The 14,189-nt window shown below is 37.2% G+C and overlaps 1 protein-coding gene across 1 annotated transcript in view; it reads right to left on the reverse strand.

The window, feature by feature from the left end:
• Positions 1 to 14,189, reverse strand: part of CDH8 (cadherin 8) — a 365,426-nt gene that overhangs the window by 222,435 nt on the left and 128,802 nt on the right. The window contains exon 4 of the mRNA XM_036750041.1: positions 3,887 to 4,054. Coding sequence (XP_036605936.1) covers positions 3,887 to 4,054 — 168 coding nt within the window. The remainder of the gene's footprint in view (positions 1 to 3,886; positions 4,055 to 14,189) is intronic.

Consider the following 14,189-nt stretch of genomic DNA (forward strand, 5'->3'; position numbering starts at 1 on the left):
AATTTCCTCTGGCTCCTTACAAGAGTTTTTCAAGGGGTTCAATCTCAGAAGTTGCAATAAAATAGAGCTGGAAAGGGGTACCCAGCACTTAGTCCAGTGCCTAAACCAGTCTAGTTATTTAATAAAATGCTTCCTAACTTATTGTTCGAGTCAGATTTGAGCTTAATACCCTCATTTTACAGATGAGAAAACTGAGGCCTTAGAGCTGAAGTGATTTGCTCAAGGTCACATGGCTATTAATGGGGGAATTAAACCCCATTCTGGCTCCCAGGCCACTGCATTTTCCTTTGTACCATCTGTATTCATTTGTGTATTCTTCCTTTCCATCAGCTGCTTGGTTCACAAACAATAAGGGTCAAATACAAACAAGAAGGAAAAAAAGCAGACTGTGCAAATGCTTATTGAGAGGCCCTGTGTGGTAGGCTCAGCCCAAAGAGCTGTCTCTTGCCATTACACTGATGTGCTATTCTGTGAAACTCCACATAAAAGTGTCTGCATCATTAGACACATGCTCAAGTCTATTGCACTCCTGCCCTGCCCTGGCTTCACAAGTGAGAAAACATAATACCCACTTTGCCCTCCATGGTAGGGAAAGAAAAGAGCACAGTGATTGCATATCTCATTGCCAGGGTCTGTGTCTCTTGAGTTAAGCACAAGCTGGATGCCTAGTTTTAATGAGTGGCACAAATGAAACTCTAAAGGAGAAAATGTACTGCTTATGTACCAGGGGGCTGGTAAGCACAATTTATGGCTGGGAAAAAGAAAAGGTTTCAAAGAGATTACCTTCTATTTAGATTGTGTATATTTAGTATGCACTTAATTGTTTACATGATGTCTCTTCCATTAGAATGAGCGCTGTTTGAGGGCAGGGTGCATGCCTGTTTTTAATTTCCTCCTCTACCCCTCCAAGATCTTAGCAAAATGCCTAGCACATAGCAAGCCATTAATAAATTCTTTTTGACTGACAGGCAATCTGAAATATTTCCTTTGTAGTCAGTGTGAATGAGCTCCACAGGAGCTCTGGTCTCTATATCCTGAAGTGGGCATCTATCTGATTTAGATATCAGTGAGTTAACTAGATTGAGATTAAACTCTTGTTTATCAGTGCCTTTTTCACCCTATTAAAACATGTTGCATTTCTATTTAAGTGTTTGGCTGCCCTTCCCCAACAGGGTCTCTAGTACTTTCAATAGTAACTTAGAAGTATGTATTTCACAAAGCATTTTCCATATTTAATGTCATCCAATCTTTACAGTTCCTGGAATGGAAAATATTGGAGGGATTATATTCATTTTAAAGACCGGAAAACTCAGGCTTTTATAGGTAAAATGGATTGTCCAAGGTCACACAAAACTAGCAAAGAATGCAGGAAAGATTCAATCCCAATGACTTCTGATTCCAAAGTCCAACAGGTTTTCCTCTAGTCTAGAGCACAACTGCCTTTCTACTGAAATTTATCAAAACTTTGAAAAGTGCTGTCATCAATAAGGAAAAATATCCACTTGTACAGGCCTAAAGTTAGGCATCTATATTATGTTATACTATTGCCAAGTCTAGTCTGCAGTATGCAATAAAGCATCCCGAAGCATTTCTATGATGCTTAAATCATGGCTGCTGGTGTGTGTCAAATATCTGGATTTCTTTATGTATATTTGACCTCAAAGTCTTCAAGTAGAGACTGGATGGTTAATCATCAGGGATGTTCCAAAGTGACACCCCACCTAGGATCAAAGATGGTCTAAAGCAATGTTGTCAAACTCAAATAGAAATTAATCCACATTTAAAGATCCCTGTAGGGCACATGTTGATGTAGTTTAAAATGTAGTGTTACCTATGTTTTATTGTATTTTATTTACCTTGTTAAATATTTCGCTGGCTCAAACTACTTGAATGATTGCTGGGGCAGGCAGTATTTGATACTTGTAGTCTAAAGGACCTTCAAGGTCCGTTTGAGTTCCCATATTCTCTGAATCTGCAACTACTTTATTACATATTCAGCCAGATTTTCTACCTTTTATAAAGAAGAGAGGGTTGGCACAGAAACATCAGCCTAGCTACTCTCCTGCACAGACAGGCATTTGGCTGCTTTGGCAGGCAGGCAGGTTTTTCTCCTGGGGAATCAAATAGTATTCCAAAACTTCATGAAGAGAGGGCCAGAGATTCAGAGTCTTTGAGTTGGAAGGGACCTTGAAAATAATTTTATCAAAACTTTTTATAAAGGACAGAACCAAGACTATGAAGCTGTCAATGGCTCAAAGCCACCCAGCTTTGGCAGAACTGGTACTCATGCCTAGAACCTCTGATTGGCTGTTCTAGTGCTCCTACCATTATGGTAGACTGCTTTCTTCTTATACCTGCCTCAAGCTGCCACACCCTAAAACCAAACTGAGGAATTAAGGAAAAAGTAATTTACTATAGATATGGAAAGGAAAACTACAAGTGCCTCTCTCTGTTTCTCCTTGTGCTAAAATAGGCACTTCTTGTATCTATATTAACTCTTTCAGGATTCCAAGATATTCTAGTATTAAAATTACTGAAGCAGGGATATTGAATACATATAAGTACACTATTCCAATAGAAACTATTAATGGTTATACTATCATATAATTTATTTGATATCATTGATTAATTCCACATAAATGCATTTCCCAGGTAACAGAAGTCATTCAATTAAAAAAGAAATCATTTAAAAAAGAAAATAATTGTTGTGATGTCATTATCAGATTTTCTTGCCTTCTTAAATATATTTGATACATCAAGGAGATGTGATTTCGACTATATGCATATTGATGAAGAACACAACTAACATATTCATCCCTTAGGAGTTGGTTTAGTGAGGTGTTTTGTTTCTTTGTATGTCTGTATGTTTGTTTTTAATGGCCAGATAATTATAATCTCTGTGGCTAAAACCTTTGTTGGAGAGTCATTCTGAATTGACCAGGTTCTCAGACAAAGGACATAGTACAGTCCACTGATGGGTCTGTATCTGAAGTCTCTATACCTTTTCAGTACCAACCAAAGTATTTACTCCATTTTCAAAACCCTGGAAAATCCAATGTCACCTATTTGCCACAATGAGGCATCAGAAAAGGATTTTAGTTAAGGAAAGACACTGGACATTATTTATTGATGAATTAAAATGAACATTAGGGACACCAGTGACTATTCTGTATGCACGTGTCCTTGGAGACAACTGAGGTATTTGTCCTTATGCTAAATGGCTCTCATGCTTCTGTGATTATCCTCCTCTTTGCTGTTAACTCTAAGTTTTTATTGACTTCATCAAGTCATCTACTAGCAAAACTTCCCTACATCTCCCTTACTCAAAACATACACTGCTGTTTTAAAAGTAAGATAATCAAGTTTTAGAAACCATTTTCCTTATTTTATACATATTTTTTAGTTAATAGGCACTAGTGTCATGTCTTGATGGGCCTCTACCTCTTTTCTTAGAGGGCATGGATTTTATGATGGTTATTTTTTTTAATCAGCAAAAATCTTTTCTCTCTTGCTTCTGAGTATGTAGCTTGTTTCTGACAGCTTAAGTTTTCTTGAAATCTAGCTATTGTATCTGTGGGATTTTACTGTATTTAGGTTCAAAGTCATGGCTGAGTAATATAATTCATGAATATAATGTATATTTACATAATACATAAATATAATTGAATGGAATTGGTGACTTTTTATGCCCAAGTTTGAACTAGAGAAAATCTTAGACAATGAAGGAATTTCTTTTATTTCACAACCTTTTTCACTAATGTATGAAGTATTAAGATTTTTGATGTCTAACATGTATATCACTCTTGTTCAGTTTTAACCTCAACAAACCATAAAATACAGATGGAAGCTCAGAAATAGCTACAAACCAAAAATAGTTGTCACTTACTCTGGGCAAACTTAGGAGGATTGTCGTTGACATCAGTGAGTGTAACGGTGAGAGTTGTGGTCCCAGACAAGCCTCCTGAATGTCCACCCATGTCTTTGGCTTGGATGACCACCAAGTATTCCTCCTTTGCTTCTCTGTCCATGTTGGGAAGAGCTGTTTTAATAATTGCTACAAAAGAAAAAAACAGCACATCAAGCCAGAGAGAAAATCAGAAAATGGACCTACGTGCTGCTTATGTTTTCATCTCTTTGAAGAATTACCTATAATCTCCTAAGTTATATCAAAAGACTATAGAGTAGAAACAACACTGAATTTGGAGTCAGGACACCTGGGTTCACAAAACTTTTCTGTGCTTCATTAGCTGTATAGTATTGGACAAATTAAGTCATTATTAGTCACAAATTAAGTCACAAAGTAAGACCTCAGTTTCCCCATCTGTAAAATGAGGATAATAATCATATTCATATTGCCTAATTTTAACCAAGTTGTTGTGAGAATACTTTATCTACTGAAAAGCTGTTTATAATGTATTTGTTATTCAACATTGTTATCACTATCGCAAGAATTACCCAAGAAAGAACTTGAGAAATATATACTAACACATAATCTAGATTTTCTTTTCTCCAAATTAAAACATAAATCATAGTACCATCATATTCGTACAATTGTTCTATGGGAAAAATTACTAGAAAATGAATCCTAACATCTATTACACATCTGAATTCTTTTGCAAAAGAACATAAATATACAAATAGCTAAGTGCTTTGTTTTCAAAGATAAATTATTATAAAACCCATAAATATATTAAAGGAATACACATTAACAAATACAAATTCCAAGCTACAAGAAAATGACAGTATTAAATGAAATAATAATTGATGACGATAATAATAGTCTCACCATTGCATATACTCATAATAACCAGCTAAACATAATTTTAAAAGCCTTGAAATATAGAGAAGAAATCCAATCATGTGGAGAAAAGGCAGGTACATATCATCCTGCCCGCTACTGTAGTTTTCCCAAAGATACTTTCATGATGCATACACAAGTTGAGCTTATGGCCCAATACTTATGTTCAATTACAAAAACAAAACTATATTAAACACCTGTGTAATAGTCAAACATTGTGTCAAATGTTAATACCAAGATAGCTACTTTTCTCAGAAGGGTTTATGTTTGAAATTTGTTGAACAAGAAGATAAAAATGAAATGATGGTGATGATGTGCGACTCACATATAATTTTACATTTATACAGCATGCTAAAATTTGCAAAGCACTTTACCCCATAAGGTAGATCATGAAAGTACTGTTAGCCACAAATTAAAGATTAGAAACACAGGGCTCAGAAAGATGAGGCACATTTCTTAATAGCGAAAAGAATAATAACAAAAGTAGTGGTAGTTAATATTTTTATAGCACTTCAAGGTAGCTGGTGGTGCTGTGGATAGGGTGTCAGGAAGACCTGAGTACGAATTCAGCATCAAACACTTTACTAGTGGCATGACCCTAGGCAAGTCATTGAACCTCTGTTTCCTTCAATTTTCCCAACTGTAAAATTGGGTTAATAACAGAACTTCTTTTGTAGAGTTGTTGTAAGGATCAAATGAGATAAAATTTGTAAAAGTACTTAACACAATGTCTGATACATAGTAGGTATTATATAAACATTTATTTCCTCCTCTTTAAGGTCTGCAAAGGATTTCACATAAATCATCTCATTGTGTAGGTATTATTCCCGTTTCATAGGGGAAAATACTGAGGCTAAGAGAAGTTTTGGCTTTTTCAGGATCACCCTGTTAGCAAGCATCCAAGGAAGAATTAAAATCCAGGTACTCCTGATTCCATATCAAGCATTGTATCTACTATGTCATGATTCCTCTCAAAGTTATGTCTGTAAGGATGCAGACCATTGAATAAATCAATCAAATCACCCCACCCGTGTAAAATAAGTATCAAGATGCTAAACCTTTATATTTTAACAAAGTGAGAACATTTTGCTATTGAATCAATCAATGTGTGCTTTAAATAAGTTTAGACATTCCCTTGATCAATTGGGATGACCTCACACCTGAAGGGCAGGAAAAATGTTCAGGTTGGTTGAAGAAACTTGGTCTTGCCCTATGGATCATCTATAAAATATTGGGCCAGTTCAGCTCCAAGGGATTCAGACATCTGGTGGAGGAGATGAGATAGAGCTACCCCTGAGAAGGAATCATTTGGCGAGAGAGGAGAGCATCTGAGCCTTAATCTGGGGATTTTCCGCTTTCTTTTAACCAAAGAAGGAACTAGTGAACTTTAGAGGGGCAGAGGATTGGAACTTTTTCATTGAGATCCCAGAAACACTCTCCAAGACAGCAGCAGCTGATGAGAGTGTCTTCATATTAATCCTATGATAGACTGACTGAAATACGGAAAGCAGATTCAAGTCTCAGGGTTCGAGGGGATTCAAGCCCAGCAGAAAAGATATGCTATACCCAATAAAAAGACTTCCAGGAGGTATTATGCTACCTTTTTGTGATCTCTAAACTTAAGCTGCAAATTCCATGGAATTTAGATATACTTGTAGGAGAGTGTGTCATTGATTTTTAGGGGAGTAGCTTATATCAACTATACTTACAAGCCAGCTTAGCTAATTAATCAGGGTAATTAATTTATAATAATTGATAATCATAGCAAGGAGCACTATAGTATGGCCTCATAATTAATAATCCTACTTACCCCCACCCAACCTACTCTTAGTTTGGAAATGGGGCTAAACACTGAGGATACTAATTGATCAGTGTGAAAGGAAGTGAGGAGGATAATCCCAGAGCACAGGAACACATACAACTATAAATGTTGAAGGCATGTCTTCTGACTCCAAAGGTCAGTGCTTTTTCCACTATTGAAGGATTTTGAACTGGGAAGGCATAAAAATCATCTCACAATTTATTTTACATATTTAATAATTAAGGTGCAGAAAGGATTAATGAGTTACTCTATGTCACATATATAGTTAGAAGCAGAACCAGTTTTCAACCTTGGTTCTTTGACACGAAAGTCCTGTTCTCTGTCCATCACACTGAACTTCCTTTTTAAATCAGCACATTTCCTTTCATCTAGGGGAAAGACAACGTTCTGTTCATCCCCCCAGCAATTCTATAAATGTTAAACCCAATTGGAAGATGTGGCACTTTCTCTGTGACTATTTTTTTATTGTAATCCTGTTTTTTGAATCATATGTTTTAATGAAATCATCTGTCTGTAAAAAGAGTGCAAGGAGTTCATGTTAGCGAATCATTTGAGTTGTCAGAGCGCCAAGGGAAATCTAATCCACCCAGGCAGTGGGCTTTTGAAAGAAAGCTCAGCGCTCTAGGGCTCTTTATTAGACATAGAGACTACTCTTCTTTCAGGGATTCCCATTCAGAGAGCACTCAACTGGAGGACATTGCTTATTTGGAAACATTTACTATAACTCAATAATATGCTTGGATTCAGTAGGTTGTTTCAAAAAGTAATCATATTATGCTGTAACTCTATGGATCTTACCCACATCATTATATCTCTATTTGCTTTCCCTTTTATTTACAGGGGAAAAAAAGAGAGAAAAAAAGAAGTGAAGGGGAGGGGAGGAAAGTGGAAAAAAAGGGAGGAAAAAGGAAGGCTGATTGGATAAAAACGGAGAAGGGAAAAAAGACAAGGAAAAGAAGGAAAAGGAATGGGGAGAAAAGAGAAGGGAACAGAGAGAAAGGGAAGAATAATGGAATTAAAAATCTAGAGCTTGAAGAAAACTTAGAGGTCATCAAATCCAACCTTTTTCATTTTACTGATGAGGAGACCGAAGTAATAAAAGATAAAGGAACTTGCCTAGCCTTACACAGCTAATAAGTGTCAAAGGTAATATTCAAACACAAGTCTTCCAGGGGAGGAGTGGGTAAGGAAGGATTAGCAATGAGAGGGAGTGAAGTGGAAGGAATGAAAAGAAAGGGATGAGAAGGAAAGGGGGGAGAGGAGAGAGAAAGTGGGGGGGAAGGGAAAAGAAGGAAGATTGGGGGGATATATTAGTTACCTATGAAGTGTTTTTAGTAAGAAAATATTTAGTGAGCATATAAATTACAAAGATGTCCAGATGGCAGAAGTGCTTTAGAACACACACACACACACACACACACACACACACAAGCATTCGTGTGCATGTGCATGTGCGTGTGTGTGTGTGTGTGTGTGTGTGTGTGTGTGTATGTGATTACTTCATCTTCAGGGTCAGACTTTCAGAAGGTGGGGCTAGAAAATTGCTTCTTCCTTGCAATATTTCCTATGAGAAAACTGTAATTCATCTATTTTAGGTCTTTTTACTCTAACCAGAAATGCCCTTGCAAAGTTATGCTATCAGTGCTGAAGACTGACACAGAGCTGCCACTGATGTAAGTGAAAATTAGATCGTGTCCTAAGGGAAACTAGCTCAAACCATGTTCTAAGGCCCAGGTTAGGGCAAGGCATGCACTCAAAGGCCCTTAGGTCACCTCAGACCATTGATCACTTGTGGTTTGCAGGATTCCTCGATGGTTATGTAGTTACCTTATGTCCTATATAATCTTATTCACAGCATCACCTCCAAAGATTTGAAGCCCTATATCTCTATTAACTATTTTTGAATACCATTATGAATAGCTGAGTGGTTGAAAGTAATGTAAATTTTAGATCTGGGCTTGATTTATTTGACTCAGCCAGAAAGGTTAGGGACCTCACACTCTCGAAAATGAGAGAGTTCCTTAGCTTATATGACCTGGCATGAGAAGTTAAATAAAGACATCAGTCAATAAGCCATAGAAATGAAGACTCATGGGATCATGGGATCATAGATTTAGAGCTACAAGGGATGTTAAAAGTCATCAAGTCCAACATCCTCATTGTAGTACACATGAGAAAACTGAGGTTTAACTTGTGTAGAGCCACATAGTAAGTTAGTATCTGGAGGAGGATCTTTTTTAGTCCAAGTACAATATTCTATCTAATAAACCAAAGGTGCCAAAATCAAGGGCTGCATATTTCAGTCGTTTAGTCACATCTGCCTCTTCATGACCTCATGAACAATTCTGTCCATGGGATTTTCTAGGCAAAGACACTAGAGTGTTTGTCATTTCCTTTGCCGGTGGAATAAAGCAAACAGATTGACTGAGGTCACACAGCTAGTAAGTGTCTGAGGCCACATTTAAATTCAGGTCTTCCAGAGGGCCCAATGCTTCATCTACTGAACCATCTAGCTGCCTAGCATATTGACTTAGAAAACCACAAGTTAACATTATCTAGGTTGTATTATATTTTTATTTCATTAAATATTTCTCAATTGCATTTGAATCTGGTTTGGCTGCCCTTGAGAATTTTGCTTTCCTGCCAAAGCTCACTAGCCTGAGTTTGGTACCACTGCACTAAACCATTATGTAATATATTTCTAAAACAAGATTACCTAAGCTGACCCTAACCTTTTAGCAACAAAATGCCTTAAGCCCCAAGCCTGGAATGGACTTATACAAAGTCACTGAAGTAAAATGAAATCACCCCGATTAACTCTTATTTATATAGATGTGGTATCTCAAACCATGAGACTGGAATGGACTTAGTTCAAGTCAGTGATCTGGTACATGGCAGTTATAGAAATAGATTTCATGGATTAATAAGTGTACAATGTTGTTATATGTCCTTCATTTTCATGGAGGATCAATGACATCATGAGGTGATATCTTGACTTGTGTGTGAACTGGATTTAAGTGAGATAGTGTTGCACAAAGTTGTCAGCTTCACTGTCTCCTCCAGAAACTTTGAAATCCAGTGATGAGACAAAAGTCAAGATAACTGATGATAGCCCAGGATACGGTGAATGACTTTAGTGTTTTCAATGTCTGACCAAGCTCTAAGCTCTCCAAACCACCTGCTTTAGCTGTTTTCATGGAGATGGGAACAAATTGTTCTCATCCATTCATTCCACTGGGGGAAGTCTTCACATGCTTGGGGTGGACACCCATCTAACTCATCGAAGGGTCTGAGACCTATTGGTTACCCTCAACCTGGTTTAGCCCATTGCTAAGATGGTGTACTAGGGTGTGGCCACTGTGCATGCTATGGTTCTTAGAGCCACATGTGAGAGTTGAGTGTCAGGTCAAAATCAAAGGTGGATGAGCAGCCTTGATAAGAACTCAGCAATCACTCACACTAGAGGTGCTAGTTTTCCCTGAACATCCCATATACCCCAGTGTAGAATATTACTTATCTTCTCAAAGCCCAGGTCAAATGCATCAGTGGTTCTCTATGAACACTACAACAAAATGCAAATGCCTCTCAGTGGCATTTAAAGTCCTTTGCAATCTAGCTCCAACCCATATTTTCAGACTGACTTGATGTTTCTCTTCTTCACATATTGTAGGCTTTAGCCAAACTGGCCTATGTGCCATTATCCAAACGTATCGTTCTATCTCCTACCTGAAGTCTTCATACAAGCTATAACCCTTAAATATATTCTCTCTCTGTAATCTCTGCTTCTGAACATCTCTAACTTTCTTCATGGATCATCTTAAGCGCCCTAAACTATACTAGACCTCCTCTGATCCTCTTCCCTTGAAATTGCTTTATATTAACATTGCATTTATTTTGTATTTTCTTATTATTTTATATGTGATTTCTTCCAAGTCAAATACAGGTTCCTTGAGAAAAAAAAAAGCTTTCATTTTTTATTTTTGTATTGACCAGGCCTAGACCAGTGTCTGACATACAGTAGTAGGTGTACAATAAATGCTCGGAGAATAAATTAATGAGTTAGAACACTAAGAAACATTTAATTTCTCTTCAGTTATGAATCCTCTCTTAATGCTGATCCTTCTTGACCTGTCTGAAGCATTGATATTGCTGACCACCTTCTTCCCCAGATTTCAAGTACCTTCTTTCTAGATTTTCATAAATTTCCTCTGTCTAGGTTATCCTATCTTTCTGACCATTCTTCCATCTCTCTCTCTCTCTCTCTTTGTCTCTGTCTCTCTGTCTCTGTCTCTGTCTCTCTCTGTCTCTCTCTCTCTCTCTCTCTCTCTCCCTCTCTGTCTCTGTCTCTGTCTCTCTCTCTCTGTCTCTGTCTCTCTCTCTCTCTCTCTCTCTCTCTCTCTCTCACTCTCTTTCTCCAAAAGGGGGAGTGCACTGTTTTACTACTCTTTTACTACTCTCTTTTTCCTGACCTCTCTTTCCTACTGCATCCAGAGTGAAAAGACCCCAGTTTGCTCACAGTGCAAGAGCCATGGACTGAACCAGTAAGAGAAAAAGGACTTCCTCTCTCTTACATTTTTGGGTCCAAGGTTTTCCTTGGCCTGGGATTTATATTTTTGTTCTGCATTGTTTGTCCTTCTCAGTTTCAGGTGCAGATAATAATGCCCCACCAGACCTGGGATTCAAGTCATGGTGACCTTAAAACTAGGTTTGCAGGTAAGATATTATAGCCAGACAGTTAATTATGGAAGCCTAGAACTTGAGCCTAAGGGGAGATTTGAACTTGGATCTGGGATTGTATGCTCTATGGGAACTGAGCTAAACTATGAACATAATACCCCTTCCTTCCCAGAATATGAGATCCAATAGGGAAGGATTATGCCTCCCATATGTTGGGGGTTTACATTCATATCTTTATGATTATACCTTTGATGTAGATATTCCTTTACAATCTTAAAAATATTAGTCTTCCTTTTCATAGCCACTAACAGTGAATACATCCTGAGGCTCTGTATTCTCTCTTTTGGTGATCTCATCAATTTAATGTGCTTAATTATCATATCTATATAGATGATTCCTAGATCTTTTTATCTATCTTTAGTTTCTCTCCTGAGCTCTCCTCCCATTTTGCCAACTGTCTATTGTACATTTTGAGCTAAATGTCTAATAGACACCTCAAACTTAACCTGTCCACAAGAGAACTCACTTTCTTTTAAAACCCACCTTTCTTCCAAAACACCGTACTACTGTTGAGGAGTGCCCTATTCTTCCAGTCATCTGGGCTCAAAACCATGGTGCCATTCCTCTCTCCCTCTAGAAATTTGGCTTCTGCCCCTAGGCTATGACAGTTGAACTTTTTCTTGCTCAGAAACAAGTCTCCAGGTATCTTCTGCTCTCTGGACAATTTGTTGCTGTAAGGGTGTCCACTCCCCTCCTTCTTTATATGATATTTTCCTCCATTAGAATCTAAATTCTTGGAGAGCAAGAACTGTCTTGCTTTTTTATATTTGTATCCCCAATGCTTAAAACAGTGCCAGGAACATAGAAAATATTTAATACATAATTTATCTATGTTCAACTCCTCTTTCTTGATTGCCTGATATATCCAAATAGTTTTCAAATTCTGGATTTACTTTCTTTACAGTATCTCTTTTATATACCCTCTTCTCTTCATTTACATAGCTATCACCATAGTTCCAGGCCTTGTCATCCTTAAAATAGTCTCCTTCTTGGTTTCCCTGCCTCATCTCTCCCCATTCCAATCCATCATGCACATAGGAGCCAAAGTGACTTTCCTAAAGCATGACTCTAACCATATAACCATCCCCTTCAATAAACTCCAATATCTACCCATCAAATCTAGGATCAAATATCAACTATTTTCGTTAGCATTCCTTCAATCCTGGCTCTAAGGTTCCCATGACTCAAATGCAGAGATCTCATAAGGATAATTTAGGGCACTTGAAATTGAGGACAAACCACAGGTTACAGAAACAAACACCCTAGGCCCATTTCTCTGAACAATCCTACCTATTCTTAAAGTAGGATCTTCACTTTCTGGATAAAATAGATAAGAGTTTCCTGAAAAGCACTCACCAAAAAGTTTTAGAAAACAGCAGCTGAGTAAGAATGTTTTAAAGATACAGGGAACCAATCAAAGGAAACTCTCACCACTCATGTGGTCTCACCACTCCATGTTAGGCTATGTTAGGAGAAATAGAAATGCCCAGAGAAGCTTGAGTTATGTGGACATGTGATATCAGATTTTTTTCCTTGATATATTGGTTAGTTTCATGGATTTTTCTTTTTACTTCTTTTTTTAAAAATATATTATTAAAAGGGAATCAAGAAGGAAAGGAAAACAGCGTGAAAGAAAGGTAATATAAAAAATGGATTTGATATGAAGAAAAGAGTAATAATAAATCTGTTTGTTGAATAGTATGGAATTAGATGAGTTTTAGGATTATATGGCAGCATTTCCAGCCCTTTCTCTGCCAGCACTATCATTGTGTGCCATACAATTTGGTTTTTACAGATGGGAGAACTGAGACCCAGAGAACTGAGGCCCAGAGTGGTAAAATGACAAACTCAAGACTATAGAGAAAGAAAATGGTAAAGCCAGGTTTGGAGCTGACATCCATCCTCTGATATAGGTGTGCTTTTATGGCATCACACTGCCTCTGGCACTTAATAAACATTTTCAATAGAATTGAACTAGAATATCAAAAAGTGGCTATTCAATTAACGGTAGTGATGCCAATGTTGACAATGGTAATGATGATGCTTTAAGGCACACAAAACACCTAACATGTATCACTTCTTGGTTATCACAAAAACTGTTTGAAGCAAGTATTGCAAACAGTTATCTCCATTTTATAGATGAGGAAGCTAAGGATCAGAGGTTAAATGATTTGGCCACAGTCACACAATTAGTAAGGGTCAGAGGCACTAATTGAATCTAGCTCTCTCTTTTTCTCCAAGTCCAATGTTCTTTCGCTGAGAAATTATCTGTGTATGAATGTGAAGATTTACAAAATATGGGAAGTTCATAGGCATAGCTTATATACATTTGTCCATGAGCAGAAAATGTGTTTACATTTTTGAACTTTTTCGTTTCATCATTTTTAAGAATTTCATTATAGCTCTAAGCATCAGCTCTAAGCATCATGTCCCAAAAGTGTTATTGCAGTTTTGTTTTATAAGTTTAAACTTAACAGCTTTAGCTTAAAATTATGCTAAGAATTTTAAATGACTTTGTATTTGATTTATTTCATGTATGGAAAAGACTTCATTTTTATTTCCCACTTTACTTTTCTGATGGGCAATATTCAACAAGCCAAATGTTTGGATATTTAAGCAGTTATGTGCTCTGGTCTGGTGGACAGAGTCCTGGGCCTGAAATCAGGAAGACCTGAGTTCAAATATGGCCTTAGACATGTATTAATGGTGACACTGGGCAAGTTACTTAACCTCTCTTAGCCTCAGTTTCCTCATCTGTAAACCTGGAAAAATAATAACACCTTCTCAGGGTTGTTGTGAGAATCAAATCAGGTAATATTGGAAAATGCCTTA

The sequence above is a fragment of the Trichosurus vulpecula genome, chromosome 3 (assembly GCF_011100635.1).
Source record: "Trichosurus vulpecula isolate mTriVul1 chromosome 3, mTriVul1.pri, whole genome shotgun sequence".
Taxonomy (NCBI): Eukaryota; Metazoa; Chordata; class Mammalia; order Diprotodontia; family Phalangeridae; genus Trichosurus; species Trichosurus vulpecula.